This window comes from Ictalurus furcatus, chromosome 21 (assembly GCF_023375685.1).
Source record: "Ictalurus furcatus strain D&B chromosome 21, Billie_1.0, whole genome shotgun sequence".
In the NCBI taxonomy this organism is placed as follows: Eukaryota; Metazoa; Chordata; class Actinopteri; order Siluriformes; family Ictaluridae; genus Ictalurus; species Ictalurus furcatus.
The window spans coordinates 4060507-4081514 of NC_071275.1; the positions used below are offsets into that span (position 1 = coordinate 4060507).

A 21008-nucleotide genomic window follows, 5' to 3' on the forward strand; every position below is an offset into this window, starting at 1 on the left:
ATTGTTCAAATCTGTCACACATCTTAAAACACTACAAATACAAATGATGCATTTTCAGTTTTGCTTTAATTAAGGATCTTGGTGAGCAGCCATAAAAGGGATTTTGACAAGACAAAGATTGTATCTCACACACACACACACACACACACACGCACACACACCAACTAACAAACATATTTGTCAAGATTTCTTCATCCTCACTTCTGGTCAAGAACCTGTGTCAATATCCATATCTTCCACTTCCTCAGCTTCTGGTCGACAGATCTCCTCTATAGCCAGTTCTATAAAGAATTAATGAACAATTATTTGTTATATGGTCTTCACATCATTCTCACAGCACAAAAGACTTCTTTATTTATTTATTTTTTGTAAACATGTCCTTTATGTGTCTTGTCTTTAAATGTGCTAAAACAAACAACCAACCAAAAAACCCAAACAGTAAATCATGCTATTCATTTGCACACTGTAGTATGTGGGCATGTGACCATCACACCCATTATGTGGTTTATCCCCAAGCTTCTGCTACAAGTTTGAAGCATAGTTGTCTAGAATGTCTTTGTATGCTGCAGCATTACGATTTCCCTTCACTGGAACTAAGAGACCCAAACCTGTTCCAGCATGACAGTGCCACTGTGTACAAAGCGAGCTCCATGTTTACGTGGTTTGCCGAGGTTGGTGTGGAAGAACTCTAGTGTCCTGCACAGAGCCCTGACCTCACCCTCATTGAACACACCTTTGGGATGAACTGGAACACTGACTGCACCCCAGAACTCCTCACCCAAAATCAGTGCCTGACCTCACTAATGCTCTTGTGGCTGAATAAACTCAAATCCTCACAGCCACGCTCCAAAATCTAGTGTTAAACCCTTCCTAGAAGAGTGGAGATTATTATAACAGCAAAGGAGGACTAAATCTGGAATGGCATGTTCCAAAATCAAACATGGATTTTTGATGAGTTGAGGAAGGAAGAAAGGGTGGGTGGATGGATGGATATTTTTGATTCCTGCAATGGTATGGTGCCCCCTGGTGGCTCAGGGGCCCTTAAGACAACTTGTATCACTACAAACTTGAACATGAACTGATGTTATTGCCCTGAACATTTTCCAACCCTTAAAGCTTATATCCAGTATAGACATATTATACACAGAAAGGGATAATAACTTATACAAGTGAGATGAGGGAAGGTGTGCTATCATCCATAATGTTCAGGAAGTTAAACTTTCTTTGTAGTTACTAACAATATCCAATAGATGGCAGCTGAACAAGCTCAGTGTGGTGGGGGAAGAAAAAAAAAAAAAAAAAAACAGACAAGGCAACAAAACCAAAATAAAAGCTGAATGTACTCGCTCACCTTCACACTCTGAGAGGTCAGGGATCCTACGGAGTGTATCTCTAACGGCTGGGATGATCTGATGGTACATGTGCAACACTTCCAGACAGTGCATGGAGAAAGAAGAGTCGTTCAGGAGGAGCCAGTGCAATAACATAAGAGTCTCCCTCAATGAGTGAACACTTGGACCTGTCCACATCTGAACATGGCCTACGTGCTTCTCTTGACCTTTGATACTGAGCCATTGTCTGTGTAAGACCACCACCACCGTTCGGACCACCTGAACAGAAAAATGCCATAACACACACAAAGAAAAGAGGTTGGAGCCAGTCTTAGTTCAACCATGAATGAATGTGTCTACAGTACAGAGCACCAAACCTGCTGCATCATATCCACTTTATTTAACTACACACGTGACATCACACATGTATGCAACATGCTTCTTTCTCCCTGCAATACAAAATATTATGTAGAGCAGATTAAGTGCTGGTCCAAGAAAAACAAACTAGCGATTCATTAATTACTGTCTACTGTGCAAATGATTTTATTCTAAAAGAAATGTTATCAGAAATAAAAAGGTAGATAATTGGCCAGCGTTAACAGCATTTTACTGGATAATTAACATCACTTCAGGAACATGATTCAAAGATATAAACAGTTTTTGAGTCAAAAGGAATGTTAAAGAAAGTGTAATAGGCTATAATAAACAGTGAGTGCTCAAAATCGTTTAAACTAGGTCTTAAACAAGAACATGCAAGGGATAATCCATGGCTAGGTGTGCGTTACGTGATTTTTATGCACAACACGGACTTTGACAAGGGCCAAATTGTGATGGCTAGACGGCTGGGTCAGAGCATCTCCAAAACATCAGGTCTTATGGGGTGTCCCTGGTATGCAGTGGTTAGTACCTACCAAAAAAGTGGTCCCAGGAAAGACAACCCGGTGAACCTGCGACAGGATCATGGACGCTCATGGTTCAAAGACACGTGTGGGGAGCAAAGGCTAGCCCGTCTGGTCCGATCCCACAGAAGAGCTACTGTAGCACAAACTGCTGAAAGAGTTGATGCTGGCTATGAAAGAAAGGAGTCAGAACACAGAGTGCATCACAGCTTGCTGCGTAGCTGCAGACGGGTCAGAGTGCCCAAGCTGACTCGCGTTCACTGCTGAAAACGCCTACAATGCAAACGTGAGCATCAGAACTGGACCATGTAGCAACGGAAGAAGGTGTCCTGGTCTGACGAATCACGTTATCTTTTACATCATGTAGACGGCCGGGTGCGTGTGCGTCGCTTAGTTGGGGAAGAGAAGGCACCAGGATGCACTATGGGAAGGCGACAGAACCAGTGTGATTCTCTGGGTAATGTTCTGGGAAACTTTGGGTCCTGGCATTCATGTGGATGTTACTTTGACACGTACCACCTACCTGAACACTGTTGCAGACCAAGTACACCCCTTCATGGCAACGGTATTCCCTAAGGCGGTGGATTTCAGTAGGATAATGCACCCTGTTACACCGTAAAAATTGTTCAGGAACGGTTTGAGGAACATGACAAAGAGTTCAAGGCATTGACTCGGCCTCCAAATTCCCCAGATCTCAATCCGATCAAGTATCTGTGGGATGTGCTGGACAAACAAGTCCGATACACGGAGGCTCCACTTTGAAACTTACAGGACTTAAGGGATCTTCTAACGTCTTGGTGCCAGATACCACAGCACATCTTCACAGGTCTTGTGGAGACCATGCTTCAATGGGTCAGAGCTGTTTTTTTCAGCACAAGGGGGACCTACACAATATTAGGCAGGTGGTTTTATTGTTATGGCTGATTGGTGTATAGTCAACAGGCTGAGTTAATGCTCACATCAAACAGAACAAAAGTGATCTCACTGACTGTAGCATGGTTGGCTGTAGACAGGCTGGTCTGAGTATTTCAGAAACTGCTGATCACATGGGATTTTCTTGTTGTTTACACCGAATGGTTTGAAAAACAAAAAGCGTCCAGTTAGCAGCAGCTACGTGAGCATGAAGTGAGGTCAGAGGAGAATGACCAGACCGGTCATGCACACTGCAATAACTCTTTACAACTGTGGTGAGCAGAAAATCATCTCAGAACTCACGACACATTGAACCTTGAGGTGGAAGGACTACAACAGCAGATGACCATATCAGGCCCCACTCCTGTCATTCATGTAGAGGACTCTGAGGCTACAGTAAGCAAAGGCTCATTTCACAGACTGATTTCAGGCTTTAATAAGCTGAACCAAATCAGCCTTTTTATCTCATATTAGTTATCAAACAAGTCACAATTGCTTTTTTGGTACTTTTTTGCCAAGAAAAAAAAAAAAAAAGCCTGTCATCTAGCATCAGCTCATAATCAGAAAGAGCTCACGAAATGCAGTTTCCTTCTTGTGCTTCCTACCTCACTGCTGCATGGGCAGTTGGATTCAGCATTGAGAGCAGCCCATGTCGACGTCTTCTGCGTAAACAGCTTGGCCAACAATCGGACAACCTGTAAACAGATCAACTGGAGGCGTAAATACTCGGCTTCTGATTAAAAACCTCAGCATCCATGGTTTTTCAACCTTGCTGTTCGGTCAGGGCTCTTTCTGACCAACGCTGTATCAGTATTAAATAAAAGTGCTTGGCAAAAATAAATAAATTCTATTTTTAAGCATTTCTCCTGGGTTGAGAAAACAAAAAGGTCCTCTGGTGAGAAAGTAATGAATCGTCAGAAGACCATTCATACCCACACTAAAATGGAGTAGGTACACGGTAAGTGGCTTAATCAAGTGGCTACTAAGTGTATATTACAGTGTACTTCAGTAATGTAGAGGTGGTGGAAATTTTGAGAAACAGGATGTATGCATATATTCTGTACATTACCTCAAGTTCCAAATGTGACCACATGTCTTCAGTAACAACTTGATTTGATCTGGAGGTCACGTACTGGAAAAGTCGTACAAATGGGCAAACATCTAGGAAGAGAGGTTTTAATTATAGCAACAGTAGTGCGTATTACACACAAACAACTTGGCAGAGACTGCTAAAGTCCTTTCTATATACACGGTCACACTTACAGTTATGGGAGCAAAGCTTGATCGCCATTTCGTCACAGTCCAACAGAAGTGCCAGAAATCTCACAAAGAGCCAAACGGTGCTGTATGGTGATTCCAAAGACAAGTTTTGGGTCACAGCCTGACTGGCCAACAACACCTGAAATCTGGATTTTGAAACAGGTCAATCATAAACAGATCCTACAATCTCAAATCATTACTGAACAACTCAATCAATAACATAAATGTGTGTGACGGTCTGGGTAAACCAATCAGATGATGTTGTGTCTGAATTCTGGCAACAAAAACAACAACGACGCATAAAACAAAGATCATTCTTCAAAACAATGTACAAATGCTCTAACTTTCTAAACATGCCTAGGCGTTCTGCAAATACACTTGAGGTAGAGACGGAGAGAGTTTAACAAAGGAGATGAAAATGGCGGTAGGCTATGACTAACAGCAGGTTTAAAAGATAGACCGTTTTCTGTCATTTATTTATTTTTAAATCCCCACCCCCAACACACCCACACACATTTTCTCCTAATTTAGTCTTGGCCAGCTCCCACCCGCCCTCCAGCTCTCCCCATCATACGTCATGGCGTAACACACTTGCAGGAAAGCACCATTTGCCCTCTTCTACATATATGATCTCACAGACACCCACATTGTGATCGACGCAATGACACGAGCTCTCACATGGCTGTGATTGACAGGGGAGAGAGTGTATGCTATCCCTTCCTACCAGAGAGCACAGCTAATTTTGCTGTCACGGATAGCTGTGGCGTCGACGCGATTCAAACTGGGGATCTCCGGACGATGCGGCGAATGCTTTTCTTTCGTAAAACACAGGACACATATTTATTCAATACATGTTAAATGTAAGAAATCAATATGTGCCATTCGTTTTTGGACAGTGAATGCGTTGGGGTCTTTCCGTGGACGTGAAGCTGAGGAGGAGTTCATCGCTAAACGAGGAGCGACCTCTACAATCTGGAACTGGTTTGGTTACAGAAAATCAGTTTTACTTTTAGATCAAAGTTCGTGTTTCTGAGGATCTCAAGATCACAGTGATCGCTTGTAGATAAAAAACAGTGGTGCATGGTACTATACTGACATCCTCACTGATATCGTTATCGCAATGACTACCAGAATATATCGTGATATAGTTTTAAGTCCATATCGCCCATCCCTAATAGAAACACCAAAAATTTCTATTCAATAGAATTAAGAAACAGTAAAAGAACAACGCATACTATTAATCTTCAGAAAACAGAACCTATATTTAAGTTAAGGATTTGTCATGCATTTGTGACGACACAATAAAAACCAGATATAGCTAAACCTGATACTTACACTGTATAATTAACAAAAACAAACATTAAGAGGAAAATTGTATACATTTTGACCGGTGTATGGTGCCATTTTAATAAGGATGTAAAGAAACTGTCCCGGAATGACATGTACCTCCACAGCTGGCTCTCCTCGGCTCGCTCAGCCAGCGCACACAGAGTCCTGAGACTGGAATTCACCACAGCTTCTCTCTGACTCGCGTTACTAACAAACTTCAAATCCACCAACTGGAAGAGCTTCTTGAGCAGTGGACTGTGGGATTGCAGCTCATCACAGGTGTTCTCTGCAGTGCTGCTCTGAGGCTGACGGAGTCGGTTTTCACTGAGCTTTTCTGAATCCTTTCCCTCTTGACCGCAGAGAAGAGAGTTTACGGCTTCACTGCTTTCGCACACAATGTGATAAAGAGCTTTCATAGCTGCTAAGGCGAATTCCTCTTGAACACATAAAGACTCCTCGACCGTAGAAGCAGAGCTGCTGTTTGAGACTCCTGGTTGAAAGGATGGGGGGGAAATACTCCATTTTAATTCTCACTTCATGGATGCACAAAAATCACATAAATAAAAGAAATATCTTGAACAGGGATGAAAAATGTTGAAATCCAAACGAGTATATAATGCTCATTCAAATTTTACATTATAATAGTGCATTACAATGTCATATTTTTTTCCATTAAAAACATTAATGCTGCAGAAATACTGACAGCCTTAATGGAAGAACATTATAAGATATAAATGATATGTGTCCGAGATTTCCCAGAGTGCTGGAGTGAGTAGCATGTTCAGCAGCCCGAAGCGCGACAGCGTGCACTTCTGGGTTTTTGACATTTATAAAAAAATAAATAAATAAAAAATAAAAAAAAAGTAAGATGCAGTTAATCACCCTGAACCACTGAAATCAAAGAGCTCTGGGGTCCTTACAGATTCCCATCCCTACCTGACAGTGCACTTGCTTGAAGGGGACTCTTTCCTGACCTGTCAATGGTTTCAAGGGTCTGACAATACAGGCTGATGTGGTAGTGAAGTAAAGGAAGGAGGTGGACAGCAGGTGGGCAGGACCTTCTGAGGAGCTGAGGGGAAACACAGTGCGCTAGCAAGGCCAGTCCTGACATAGCCAGACTCTGATGCTGATAGAAGTGCACTCGAGGCTGATGGAGCAGCCGGGTGTCTGTGGAGGACGTGCTAGAACCGAGTGAAGATGTGCTGGAGAAGGAGAAGGGTTCATGTTTAGTACGTTCCCTAGATAAGTAAATATCATGTAGGTTACTGATAAGAATGGACCGACTGACCTACTGTATATTTCATAATAAAGCGATAAGCTACCAGAGGGTGTGTGCTATAGTGATTTTATCACCGGTAAAGGTGTCCACAAATCATAATAAAGAGTAATAAAGTCCAATGCTAAACACGAGTTACACGATAAAAGACCGTCTTCAATAAATAATTTGATTTGTTACTAATAATATTCACTATTAACACAATTCTTCCACAACACAGTGCAGTCTGTTAACAGTAACCTTTGATGGATAGAACAATGGCTTTAGAATAAACATTTTAAAACCTGCCACATTAATACAGAATTCAATGCATTCACAAGTTTGTATAAATGCAGGACTTTGCAATTGCTTTGAACATGGCTGAGTTATTCAGTTTTTAGAAATCAAGAATAACCAAAGCGTTTTAGACCACTCAGATCGATCCAGGCCTCACAAGCAGTTGGCTTCACATGTCTTGGAGGAAGCACGTTAGCCTTAGCTGTCATATGTTAGGGGAGACCTAAGAGGCGGGTGGGAATTGTCAGGCAACCAAATTTGGGAAGAGGAAAAGGAAAAAGAAAAAACTTGCTAGCAACAAAAGATTAGATGTTATCCCATTATGCCCCTTTACCAATTGATTTTTTCCTCCTTATTAGTGTTACATTTACACCAAGTTGACCTACCATATACCTTAGGTAAGTAGGCATACAATTACTAACTCTAGCCCATTTGCTGCAATGCACATGGCATGTTTCAATCACCAAAGGCCAACCGCTTAGATATTATTTGAATAACGGACTATTCTTAGCACAGCACTGAAACTTCACAAAGGCTTAAGTGCTTTGCTTTTACTCAAAACCAACGCAGTCATGCAGGACTTACGGACTAGTGTAGTCTGACTGGGTGAATATGGCAGGTAGAGCATCTGGACTGATGCACAGCAAGTGACAAAGGCCTAAAAAGCTCGGCTCCAAAGGGTGCTGAAGCAGCAGATTCAATAATGCAGGTCCTGAAATGACAAATCAACATCAGCTTCACAACGGCATAAATTTAAAAAACAAGAACAACTAAAATCATTCATAATCACCTTTCTGATGAATCCCATCTGTATCCCGGGGTGTGGCTGAGCTCATATCACTTTTTCCCTGGTTTTGTTTCCCACCTATTTTAAATAGTTAAAGTTTTGTTGCAAAACAAAAAAAAAATACTGCAATACAGTCCCCTCTGAAAGTATTGGAACAGCAAGGCCAATTCTATATTTTTCACTATACACTGAAGACATTTGGGTTTGATATCAAAAGATGATGAGAATTACAGCTTTCCTGATATTTACTAGATGATATTTACTAGATTTACCACACATTTTTTTCAAGTGATCAAACATCTTGGAACATGTGACACAGGTGTTACTTGTTACCCAGGTTTGTCCTGTTAGATTGACTGTTTAAACAATAAATAGCTCTGAATATATACTCTTGGTTTCAGCCTTCAGTTTCACCTGTGAGGACTGCATCTGTTGCTAAAAAGGATAAGCCAACATGAAGATCAGAGAGATGTCTATGGGAGAAAAGCAAGCCATTTTAGAGCTGAAAAAAGAAGGAAAATCAAAAGGCTTTGCAGAAACATTAGGCATTTTGGAATGTCCTGAAAAAGAAAGAAACCATTGTTGTCCTGAACAACAGAAATTGAAGGGGTCAGCCAAGGAAAACAACAGCTGATGCCAGAAACATTGTGAGAGCTGTGAAGAAAAACCCAAAAACATCACCAACAATCTCCACAGGGCAGGGGTGAAGATATCCCAATCCACCGTTCGAAGAAGACTTCATTGTGAAAGAAATGTAGAGGCCATACCACAAGATGCAAACCATTCATCAGCAGTAAGAATCGGAAAGAGATTGGAATTCGCAAAGAAATAGAGAGATGATCCACAAAAGTTCTGGAACCAAGATGAACCTCTACCAAAGTGATGGAAAGGCCAAAGTGTGGAGAAAGAAAGGATCTGCTCATGATCCAAAACATACAAGCTCAACTGTGAAACATGGTGGAGGTAGTGTCATGGCTTGGGCTTGCATGGCTGCTTCTGGAAAAGGTTCACCAATCTTTATTGATGATGTAACTCATGATGGTAGCAGCAGAATCAATTCAGAAGTTTACTGGAACATTTTCTCTGCCAATTTACAAACAAATGCATCCAAATTAATCGGGAGGAATTTCATCATACAGCACGACAATGACCCAAAACACACTGCCAACTCAACAAAGGACGTCATCGGGAGGGAAAAGTAGAAGATTTTAGACTGCCCAAGTCAATCAGCAGACCTTAAACCAATTGAGCAGGATTTAACCTGCTGAAGAGGAGACTGAATTTAGAAACCCCTTGAAACAAACAATAACTGGAAGAGGGTGCAGTAAAAGCCTGGAAAAGCATCATAAAAGAAGAAACCAACACTTTTGTGATGTCAATGGGTTGCAGGCTTGAAGCAGTTACTGCAAGCAAGGGATATGCAACCAAATAATAAAGTGTTATTTACTTTAATGTACTTCACAGGGTATGTGCAGCTATCACTTCAAATTTAATCATTTTGAATACCATATTCAAGACATTTCCCAAAAAATATAAGACCTGCATGTCACTTCAATCATGCTACACGGTACATCAGGTATAATGGTGCACAGCACAAACAAATAAACTGGCCTTGCTGTTCCAATAGTTTCAGAGTGGACTGTAATTCTTGCATCAATATAACTAACTAAATAAATCATAATAACACATAAATCATATTTTTACTCCAGTAGAGATTCAAACTGGATGCAAAACATATCTTGTTTACACTAGTGTCAGATATCGGCCACATTTAAAAAGAGAGAACAGGACCAAACAAATTCATTTTCCCATCGTTTCCAAACGTATTAAACAGCACATTTGCTACACACTGGCAAATTTGATGACTTCCTTTGACGGATGTCCTTTTGCAACTCTTTGACGTCCTTCTGCCAACCCATATTACACAACGCTATCACTGCCTCAGAGTCTGGCCAAGAATTTATGCTCTGACTTAATGCTTCATTCATCCAGGTGCACAAACTATCCACATTGTACAACACAGCACTGCTGTTTTTTATCTGGAAAGATTATTACATCATGGTCTCATTTTTTATTCTAATTATATTTGCATTGTGTAGAAGTGACATATTAATACGTAGCAAACACAGATTAAACTAGACATGTACAGTGCTATGAAAAAGTATTTGCTCCCACCCTGATTTCTTGTTTTTGTGTATCTCTCATATTAAACAGTTTTAGATCTTCAAATGAAATACAATGTAAAAACAAAGGCAACCTGAGTAAACACACAATACAGTTTTAATTTTTTTTTTATTGAAGTAAAAAAAACGTTATCCAACACCTGTCACCAATGTGAAAAACTAAATGCCCCCTTAAACTTCAAATCTGTTTGTGCCATCTTTAGCAACAATAACTGCAACTTTCGATAACTGGAGATCAGTCTTTCACTTACTTCTAGGACTAGGATTTAGTCCGATGCTTTGGATCATTGTCTTGCTGCATAATCCAGTTGCGCTCGAGTTTCAACTTAAGGACTGAGGACTGGACATTCTCCTTTAGGATTTTCTGGTAGAGAGAGGAATTCATGTTTCCCTCAATTATTGCTAGTTGCCCAGGCCCTGAAGCAGCAAAGCATCCCCACACCATCACACTTCCACCACCATGCTTGACCATGATGCATGCATGATGTTCAGTTTGTGGAATTCTGTGTTTGGTTTATGCCAGATGTAACGGGACCCCTGTATTCCAAACAGTTCCACTTTCAACTCATCAATCCACAGAACATTCTCCCAAAAATTCTGAGGATCATCAAGGTGTATTTTGGCAAAATTCAGATGAGCCTTAATGTTCTTCTGGGTTAGCAGTGGTTTTCACCTCACCACTCTTCCATGGATGCCATTTTTGCCCAGTGTCTTTCTGATAGTGGAGTCATGAACAGTGACCTTTATTGATGCAAGAGAGGCCTGTAATTCCTCTGATGTTGTCCTTGGACCTTTTGTGACTTCCTGGATGAGCATTTGCTGTGCTCTTGGAGGAATTCTGGAAGGTCGACCACTTCTGGGAAGGTTCACTACTGTGCCGTTTTTCCATTTGAATATAATGGCCCTCGCTGTGGTACTATGGAGTCCCAGAGCCTTTGAAATAGCTTTGTAACCCTTCCCAGACCGATGTATTTAAGTCACCTTCTTCCTCATCCTTTCTGGAATTTCTTTCAACTTTGGCAGTGTGCTACTGGGTAAGACCTTTTAACCTTAACCTTTTACAGTAATCAGGCCTGGTTGTGTCTAGTCCAGCTGAACCCCATTATGAATGCAGTTTCATAGATTTGGGGGATTTAGGGGCAAACACATTTTCCACACAGGCCCATTTGGTATTGGATAAGGTTTTTGCTTCAATAAATAACATTATCATTTAAAAACTGTATTTTGTGTTTACTCAGGTTGCCTTTGTTTTATCTTAGATTCAGTTTTAATTTCTGAAACAATTTAGTATGAGATACACACAAACACAGAAGAGATCAGGATGGCAGCAAATACCTTCTCACAGCACTGTATCTATGAATTGTGTCAGAAACAGATCATACCCTCTGTATGCTGGCTTTTGGCTGCTGATGGTTTTACAGGCAGCTCGGCTGAGAAGGATTCCTTAGTCACGAACGCACGACCTCCAGGAGAGTTCGCACTACACGCAGGGAGAATTTGTGCTGCACTCAGTGTGTATTCTTTTGAAGAACAAATTTGTAGTATTCACAGACTGTTGCAGTTACCTGTTTCTTACAGGAGTGCCAACTACCTTCGCACCACGCTCAGAGCTCTGCAGTTTACTCCGCATTTCATTCATCTCAGCTTCCTTAAAATGCAACTCAGACTTTAAGGACTCCACCTAGAAAAGTAAATATCAAAAGTACATAAAATCAAGAAAACATGGCTTCATATTGAGGCAGTAGACATATACAATGTTCAACTGTAAAAAAAAGAACTCCTACCTTTTAACCAAATGATGCTTTTGTGTAATTTTACAGAATTCCCTTAAACTACCCCCAACTTGCCACAAGCCACCCTGAATAGTATCTCAGTATCTCAATGCGTATCTGGTGTCTGACACTGAACGATACGCCGTTATCGATTAAAAATGACAAGAATGCTACAGAGCTAAAACCTAAATCCACACCAGTCTTAAATCTGAAGTCACTTTCTTCCTCTGAAAGCAGTTTGATATTCTAATTTTGAACATGAATGATACTAGAAATGTTTGGGAATTTTTAAATGATCATTTCGATTATTATTCAGATTATTCATACAAGATGAAAATTATCCTGAAACCCTATTAGGCTACCACAGAATACTTTTATTTAAACAAATCATGACCTTAGCATCTCCCATTCATTCTTAATCCAGATAGACCCTTACAAATCTGTCAGGAAATATGTATTTACATGCATGTTTAATCCCCACCTTTAAAAAACATACAAGCGAGACCACTGATTTTACCCCCGCACAACGTCTACTAATGGGAAGCCAAAGTGAATATTTCGGATGCGGATTTGAAATTGTACAAATTTAGTGGAGAATTAGCACATTTGCATCAGAATAAATCCCCAGCCTCGCCATAACATTGGGTAATAGGTAACCATTTCACTTCTAAAGCATGTCTGGCTCAATTCGTAAGATGGCATGATGTTAGTTTTCATCTCTATAAGTACAGAGAACCGACCTTCTTAGAAAGCTCCTTCTCTTTTTCACTCCGGACCCGAGCTCGGTCTCTCTCCAGCTCGAGATGAGCCTGTCTCTGCTGCTCCTTCTCCTGATTGGCCTGTCTGAGGGAGTCTCGCAGAACCCGGATTTCCCCATTCTTCATCAGTATCTGCTCCTCTACCTCCTTCAGCTGCACGCAACACATATGTTGACTGACAAAACATTTCACCAATGTGTTCAGTGTCCCACGTTTGATTTACATATAGTTTGAGGCTAAAAAAATGTAAGCCACCAGTTTAGCATGGAGTATGATCAAATCCTGATACAGTCTGAAGCAAATTTATTGAGTTGTTTAGCATTTTAGGTCTAAAAAAATGGACAAAAGATCATACCTCCTTGGTATCAACTAGGGATGTAAATCATGGCGCTTCATGATGATACAACCTAATATCGATTGTTTTAGAAAATGTATTGAGCTTTTTTCCACTATGCAATACTACATATTTCAGTGCAAAGAAGGACCCGTGATGAACTTCAACTTTGCCGGATGTCACATCACACATGTCACATTTAATACCCTAGACCAGCCCATTTTTTTTGTGGTGGAAGAACTTGGATAAATGAAGTGACAGTTCAGTTCTTACTATCCTTAGATTTATTACTGAGATGTTTCAACAGGAATATAAAGATAAATAACAACTAGAGTATTGTTCTCTGCTACAAAACACCCATCTATGACATTATGAAAAAATGTATAGACTATTTTTGGTAGCTAACACATGCCTTGGCATGTTTATATGACCGTTTATATCGCCATGGTAACGACTCGGGTACGGGCGAGTGAGTGATTGCGAGAGAGAGAGAGCACGAGTGAGAGAGAGAGAGCGAGCAAGAGCATGCATGCTCTGAGCCAAGTGATGTGAGAAAACGGCACTTTCTAACGCAGAAGTAACTCACATGCTGCTTTAAATACAAATGTAGTGTAATTAATTACTTTAGATACAAGTAACACAATAATGTAACATGCTTTTTCTGCGTGTGAGATGCAGAGAGAAAGCAGGCAAGTAGTCCCATCTTAAAATTATACATGCGTCGATGTTTACGCACTGCATCGATACGTTGGATCGTTGTTTATTTGATCGATACACCGAGCCATATCCATGAATCATTACACCCCTAGTATCAACTTGTGCATATCAGACTCAAGTAAGAGAGAGTTTGAAAGCGGAATTGTGTATTAGAAGAGATTTGGAAAATAATAATAGAGCTCCAATTAGATTTGTATATATAATTTTTTAAATATGGACCTATTTCATAAAGCTGCATGTCATTTGAGTGGACTGTAACTGACCTGCAGGTTACACAGTGCTAAACCTGGAGCTAGATTATTCCCTGACTTGTTAGATTTGTAAGTGCAGTACAAAAATAAAGAAGTAAACTTCTCACTATAAATACGTCTTTGCTGATTGATTACAGAATTAAAAATGGACTCTATATACATTCATATCATCCACACACCTTTCTCTTTAACTCTGCTTGCTGGGTTTCCAGGCGGCTGTAGTCCAGTTCGTCTTGGTCTTGGCCATTTCCTTCTGTGAAAAACGCAATCATTACAAGTAGAAATGCATCGATCCGATATTGGGTATCAGTAATAGGTCGAACATGGGCTGGAATCCTGCACCAGTCACGAATCAGATTTGACTTATTTATTTATTTTTTAACATGTTGTGATCTTACCTGGCTGGATTTTCCTCTTTTTTGTCTTTAGCAAATGGAAATAAGGTCAAATGGTATGACTTTACAGAAAAAAAAAACACTATTATCAAAGCAGGAAAAAACCAAATAATGAATGTGTCAGATTTGTATTGACCAGCAGGCAGCCTTATATAAAAAAATAATAATAATAAATTCCAGTTCATTATAATGAATGATTCTCAATATGAGGAAACGTTATCTTGATTTACCACAGTGTTCCCCAGCTTCATGGAGACAGTAAATTATTATTATTATTATTATTATTATTATTATTATTGTACTTCATTGTACTTTGCTACTATACTTGAGTATAATTTCACAGGATTTGTACTTCCCTGTACATGCACGTAATTAAAAATGAATTACTCTTAATAAACTCTTTTATTAAAACTCTTAATTAATTACATTATTAAGTACTCATAAATCTCAAAGATGACTTCCAAGTTTTTCTTTTGTCTATGCCAAAAACAATTATGTTTCGATACCATAAGCAATCATCTTTGTGCAACTCTTCCGTTATTCACTTTATCTTCTTGTATTAAAGCCTGACTCCATGGAAACAATGTATATAGATTGAGATCATGGGTAGTGTGGCTCTATTCTGTTTGATGTTAAACAAAAGTCACAGGAAAAGGTATTAAAGCTAGCACTTCCCCTAACAACAAAGTTTGATGAGCTACTTCCACTTATAGATGAGGTCATAAGTTTACATACGCCTGGTAGAACGTGCAAAATGTTAAAATTTTATTCAATAAATAAATAAATAAATAAATAGAGGAATCATAAAAATTGCATTTTTTAATTTTTTTTTTTTATTTAGTCCTGCCCTGAATAAGCTATTTCACATAACAGATCTTTATATATATATAATCCACAAGACACAATGATAACTGAATTTACACAAATGAACCAGTTCAAACTGGTTTACACCCCCTGGCTCTTAATGTATCATGTTACCTTCTAAAGCACCAGTGAATATTTGCACCTTTTTGTAATGGTCATGTACGAGTCTCTCAGTCGTCCTCCGTGTGAAAAGCTGGATCTTTTGAACTGGTTCATTTGTGTAAATTCAGTTATTATTGTGTCTTGTCGACTAGGTGTAAACATCTGTTATGTGAAATAGCTTATTCAGGGCAGAACAAAATAAAAATCAAAATGAAATTATCACGATCCCTATTATTGTTTTTAAAATATTAACATTTTGCAGATTCTGCAAGGGGTATGTAAACTTAGGACCTCGACTGTAAGTAAGATTTGACACAATGACCATGCTTTCACGTAAGTATAATTTTCTCTACATTCTTCAGCCCTGTTGTAGACAAGCATTACGCCCAGCAAATCCAACTCCATCAAACTATCACAATGTTTTCACACTTGAAGTTTACATATACATACACACACATACATAAAAAATATACATACATACATACATACACACACACACATTATATATATATATATATATATATATATATATATATATATATATATATATATATATATATATATACACACACACACACACACACACACTATATACTAACCAGTGGTATAATTTCTTTTCGTTTCCATGTTGTTATACATGCTGCTGTTAGGTTGGCTGTTTCCAATGGCGAAGGTTTTCCTGCCCTCTCTTATAGGTGCTTTGTTCTGCTCTGGAAAAACAGAAATGGATTCAAAACTTCTCTTGCTGCTTGTGGCTTGAGCATCTCTTGTGATGGCCTGCGAGGCGATGATGTCAATTTCCTCCAAGTCGTCCTGTGTGAAATCTTCGTCATCCCCGAAGGCGTCTGTCCTAGCTGGATCTTCATTGTGTAATCCTCTGTGTCGCTTGTTTGGAGGATACTCCATGTTGGCATGGGCTTTTGGGAATCAGAACTGTATGAAATTGAATAAAGTGTAATTGAGCACAAGTGAACCATGTAGAAATAATAGTGTACGGCATGCGTTAATTATTTTGAACTTTTAAGAAGATAAGCCTGACTGAAAGATTGGCTTTGCATTAAAGGTGAACTCCACCCAGAACAACTCGGATATTAATCTTTATAATTAATGTGTGATCTTCAGTGGTGTCCAAAATTTCTTTTATAATGATGTTCCACTTTTGGTGGACAGTTTCCTACATTACCCACAATGCCGTTCGAATACCTGTGGCACCAGTGGGATTTACGTTGAGCTTGACTACAGTTCACAGCTTGTAATTCCCAACCTCCAACTAGGAAAAGCCAAAGAAAACGCCCCCTCAGCCTGTAAGTCCTTCTTGTCAACTTGGGGGAAGTCTTCTCAACTATGACTTCCTTCCAGCAGTAAACAAAGTCACACTTCTTACCTTTAAATGAGTTGTGCTGTATATTCAATTATTTCCTTTAGATCAATCAACATACAGACATATTCATTGTTAAATCTATAACTTGGCTATACAATCTGCTGCTTGCGGAGGAAAATATACATCACTCAAGACGAACACAGAGACGTCCATGTTTCTTTTCCACTTTGTATGTCAAATGCGCTGAGATTGAAAACGACTTCATTTCAAGCTGCAAATTCCCTCTTGTTTGATCTCTACCTAAAGACTGCAGCACTTCAGTCCTTCAGTCTGTCCAGCTCCCTCACCACCTCATCTGTACAATCTGCTCAAACAGCCATTTCCTCTAGCGTCATGACAGTTGATCTAAATACGATCATTTCCTTTCAAGAGCTGTTTCTAGAAACTACAGGGATCTAAACCAGGAGACAGAATTTCATTGGCTAAGGTTCATTTCTGGCGATGCGATTCGCTGAAATACATCACGTGACATGCTCCGCTGGCGTACAAGAGAGACATCAATACAGTAAAAAGAGATGCAGAAAAACACAGATTTCGTGCAAAAGCATAAAAAATGAATGCAAGTAGCTATCCATAACTCAAATAAGTAAGGAAAGTACATGTAAAAATAAATAATAATAATAATAATAAATATTGAAAATATTTTTTTTAAAAATAGACTGTTTGCAAGAACGAGAAAAAGTGATCTAATTTATTTATTTATTTATTTATTTTTACATTTTTTAAGTGTGTATATATCAGTTAAATTATAACCATATTTATATATATATATATATATATATATATATATATATATATATATATATATATATATATATACACACACACTGTTGGCTTTTTTTAAAGTTCACTAAACGCATGATGTTTCCAAAGTCAATGAGTAATTGTGTTTAATAATCGTGATCTCAATATTGACCAAAATAATCGTGATTATGATTTTTGTCATAATCGAGCAGCCCACCCTATAGGATGGTCTACTGCTTCCGGCAGAGTTCCCAAGTGTGGATCCGTGGACACTATTTTCCCCCCAGTTTGCTTCGCCGAATTCAACCTGCAAATACGGCGGACGAGCATAAAGTAGATGAAGCATCTTCAGTATTTAAGTGTAAAAAAAATATAAATGATACAAAGAATAACGAAGGAAGAAAAGCTGAAACGCAGCGAGGAGTTTGTTTACAGTGACAGTGGGCCTAACTAAGCAACAGTATTCTCTTCTGTTACATGACCTGTCAGTATGTCCCAGTACATGCATACTCTTTTCCTACACACTCAAAAGTATGTACTTTTCCTTCACTTAAGGAGTACATACTTTTTAGGAAGGCAGAATTAAGAGTCCAATGTAAGCAACACCACGAAGCTGGATTTCACATTAATCTCATGAAATTGGAGACTGAAAATGACATTATATAATGACATAACTCTTTTGCTTTTAATGATTGAAATCATTGTAACTGTACTAGCAATAACAATATCTCCATGTGACGTCACTGCGGACTCTCACTTCTCACAGGAAGAACAAAGATACAGCAACAAACTACAAAATTAGGACCCGAATCATTAAACATGGCACAAATATTTCAATATAAATATATTATCGTGCTTCAGGGTGGAGTTTTCCTTTAATTGAGGTGATTATGCAAGCAATAAAAGTCCGAATCCCAAACTGTATACATAAAGTGCACTATGTAGGGCACGACATGATATAAAGCATTATTATGTGATAAACAGGGAACTATTTATAACTCACCAGACTTAAAGAGCAGAGGTACAGATATGTCAGTAAATAAAAAAAGAATTAAAAATATATTAATTATAGCGAACTCTCACGGTACATCACTAGTCACCTACTGACCTGAAACACAGGCTAACTGACTAGCAGAAATAGAAGCTAACGCTATCTAACCCACATTGTTTAAGTTTTTGCTAGCCTGCTGCTGTGGAAACCTGTCAGAAAAATAAGCAATAATCTCCTCGGCATGTTGTGAGAACTATCACATCGTTTGAGAATCGTTTACTCGGGAATAACACTGATTTAATGAAGAATACTTGAACAGCAAGCCGCTTGTTGAAGCGTGAATGAAGGCGCTGAGTAAAGAAGCTAGTGATTGGTCAGAACCCTGCAGGCAGAGGATGACGTCAAATAACAGCGCTTTCTTATTGGACTAAAGAGTGAACGAGTGCGTGCTACGGTAACCCAAAGTGGACAATTAAAGACTTTAAATCTCGATGCGGGAAAAAAAAAAATTAACTAGTCTCCTCAGAACTGTTTGTGATAGCTAACTCAATAGGTTTAGATTTATTTATTCTTACGATGCACCAAGAATGTGAATATTCTTACTATTAACATGTCAAATTACTATTATTATATTTTACACAAACGGAACAAACCTTTAGTATATGGCCAAAAATATGTAGACACCTGACCAGCACACCCATATGAGGGTCTTCCTCAAACTCAAAAATTGTACACACACATACATTACAGTTTCCCTTCACTGGAACTGAGAGGCCCAAAATTGTTCCAGCATGAACCCTGTTCTGGACCGTGTGGACAGAGCGAGCTCCATGAAGACATGGTTTGCCGTGGCTGGAGTGAAAGAACTCGAGTAGTCTGCACAAAGACCTGACCTCAACCCCACTGAACACCTTTGGGATGAACTACACCCCAGACCACTACATCTAACATCAGTGCCTGACCTCACTAATGCTCTTGTGGTTGAATGAACACAAATCCTCAAAGCCATACTCCAAAATCTAGTGGAAAGCCTTCCCAGAAGAGTGGAGGTTAAATGGTGCACTTGTATAGCGCTTTTATCCAAAACACTGGGTCTAATTCACCCATTCACACACACACTCACGGTAGCAGAGCTGCCCTGCAAGGCGCTAACTTGCCATCGGGAGCAACTTGGGGTTCAGTGTCTTGCCCAAGGACACTTCGGTATGTGGAGTCATGTGGGCCGGGAATCGAACCGGCAACCCTACGATTAGTGGACAACCCGCTCTACCAACTGATAGCCACTCTTATTATAGGTTATTATAACAGCAAAGGGCGACTAAATCTGGAATGGCATGTTCAACAAGTACATATGGTATCTATACATCTTTGGCCATATAGTGTATTTTATTGATTTGTTCATTAATTTATTATTAGATTTTATTAACTAAATGTTTAGTGAATAAAAATATTTACAAATTTAAAAAGTGTAGAAAGTAGTGCATAAGTATTCCATCCATCCATCTATTTTCTATACCATTTTCATAGGGAACCTGGAAGCAGGGAGGTGGGGGGTGCCAATCCATCACAGGGCACAATCACAAACACACACCCATTCATACACTACAGACACTTTGGACATCCCAAGCAGCCTACCATGCATGTCTTTGGACTTGGGGAGGAAACCCCCACCGCAAGGGGAGAACATGCAAACTCCGCGCACTCACAGGGCAGCGGCGGGAATCGAACCCCCAACCCTGGAGGTGTGCGGCAAACATGCTAACCACTAAGCTTCCGTGCACCCTTCATAAGCATTATACTGCTTTTTAGAACTGCATAAGCACAATTACAAGTACAATTAAAGTGTCATAACATAAAATACCTGTTTTTGGAAGAACCCAGAGCTCTGGAAAAGTATGAATGAGGGATTTTTATTTTTTAAAATGTGTGAATTACACAACCAACACATTTTTGCTTTTTTGTTTAATTAACCTTTTGTATCTCTATTAAAATATTTTCACCTTCAAATGTTAGACATATTGAGTAAATCAAATGGTAAAAGTCCCTTTAAGTCCATTTCAGTTCCAGGTTGTACAGTTCCAGTACATAATGTTAAACTTACTTATGCAAGGTACTGTAATAAAGATAAAAAAAAAAAAAGTAGATAATAAAGCAATAAGAAATGGGTGTAATAGCAGGGATGTCAGCTTATCTCTTTTCTGCTAATCTCAGTGTAAACAGTCTGTGTTTTTTTAACCACTGCACAATGTAATATCCTGCTGATGTGGTCCAGATAATGTTCATATGAATACAAACACGAACACATCCCAAATGCATTTCCTATTGTTCAGTTTCTCTCAGAGTAAAAATAACCAAAAAATAATATTAGCATTAAAATAGTTTTTTTAAAAGATATAAAACAAAATTTTTGTGTCACCACATTATTTGTTGTTAGCAACGCCTCGCA

General features: G+C 39.1%; 1 protein-coding gene across 2 annotated transcripts; it reads right to left on the reverse strand.

The window, feature by feature from the left end:
* Window positions 1-49: 49 nt before the first annotated feature.
* Window positions 50-19273, reverse strand: atrip (ATR interacting protein). Of its 2 annotated transcripts, XM_053652664.1 has the most exons (15): window positions 18575-19268; window positions 16046-16379; window positions 14265-14338; window positions 12766-12936; window positions 11819-11934; window positions 11636-11733; window positions 8074-8148; window positions 7869-7995; window positions 6668-6933; window positions 5849-6221; window positions 4406-4548; window positions 4212-4303; window positions 3748-3837; window positions 1352-1610; window positions 50-281 (listed from the first exon to the last, which is right to left on the reverse strand). In XM_053652664.1, the coding sequence occupies exons 2-15, from the start codon at window positions 16350-16352 to the stop codon at window positions 208-210; spliced, it is 2265 nt and encodes a 754-aa protein (XP_053508639.1). In that variant the 5' UTR covers window positions 16353-16379; window positions 18575-19268; the 3' UTR covers window positions 50-207. The 2 variants fall into 2 exon arrangements, with proteins under 2 accessions (XP_053508639.1, XP_053508638.1); XM_053652663.1 differs by lacking the exon at window positions 50-281 and having other exon boundaries at window positions 300-1610; window positions 18575-19273.
* Window positions 19274-21008: the final 1735 nt, after the last annotated feature.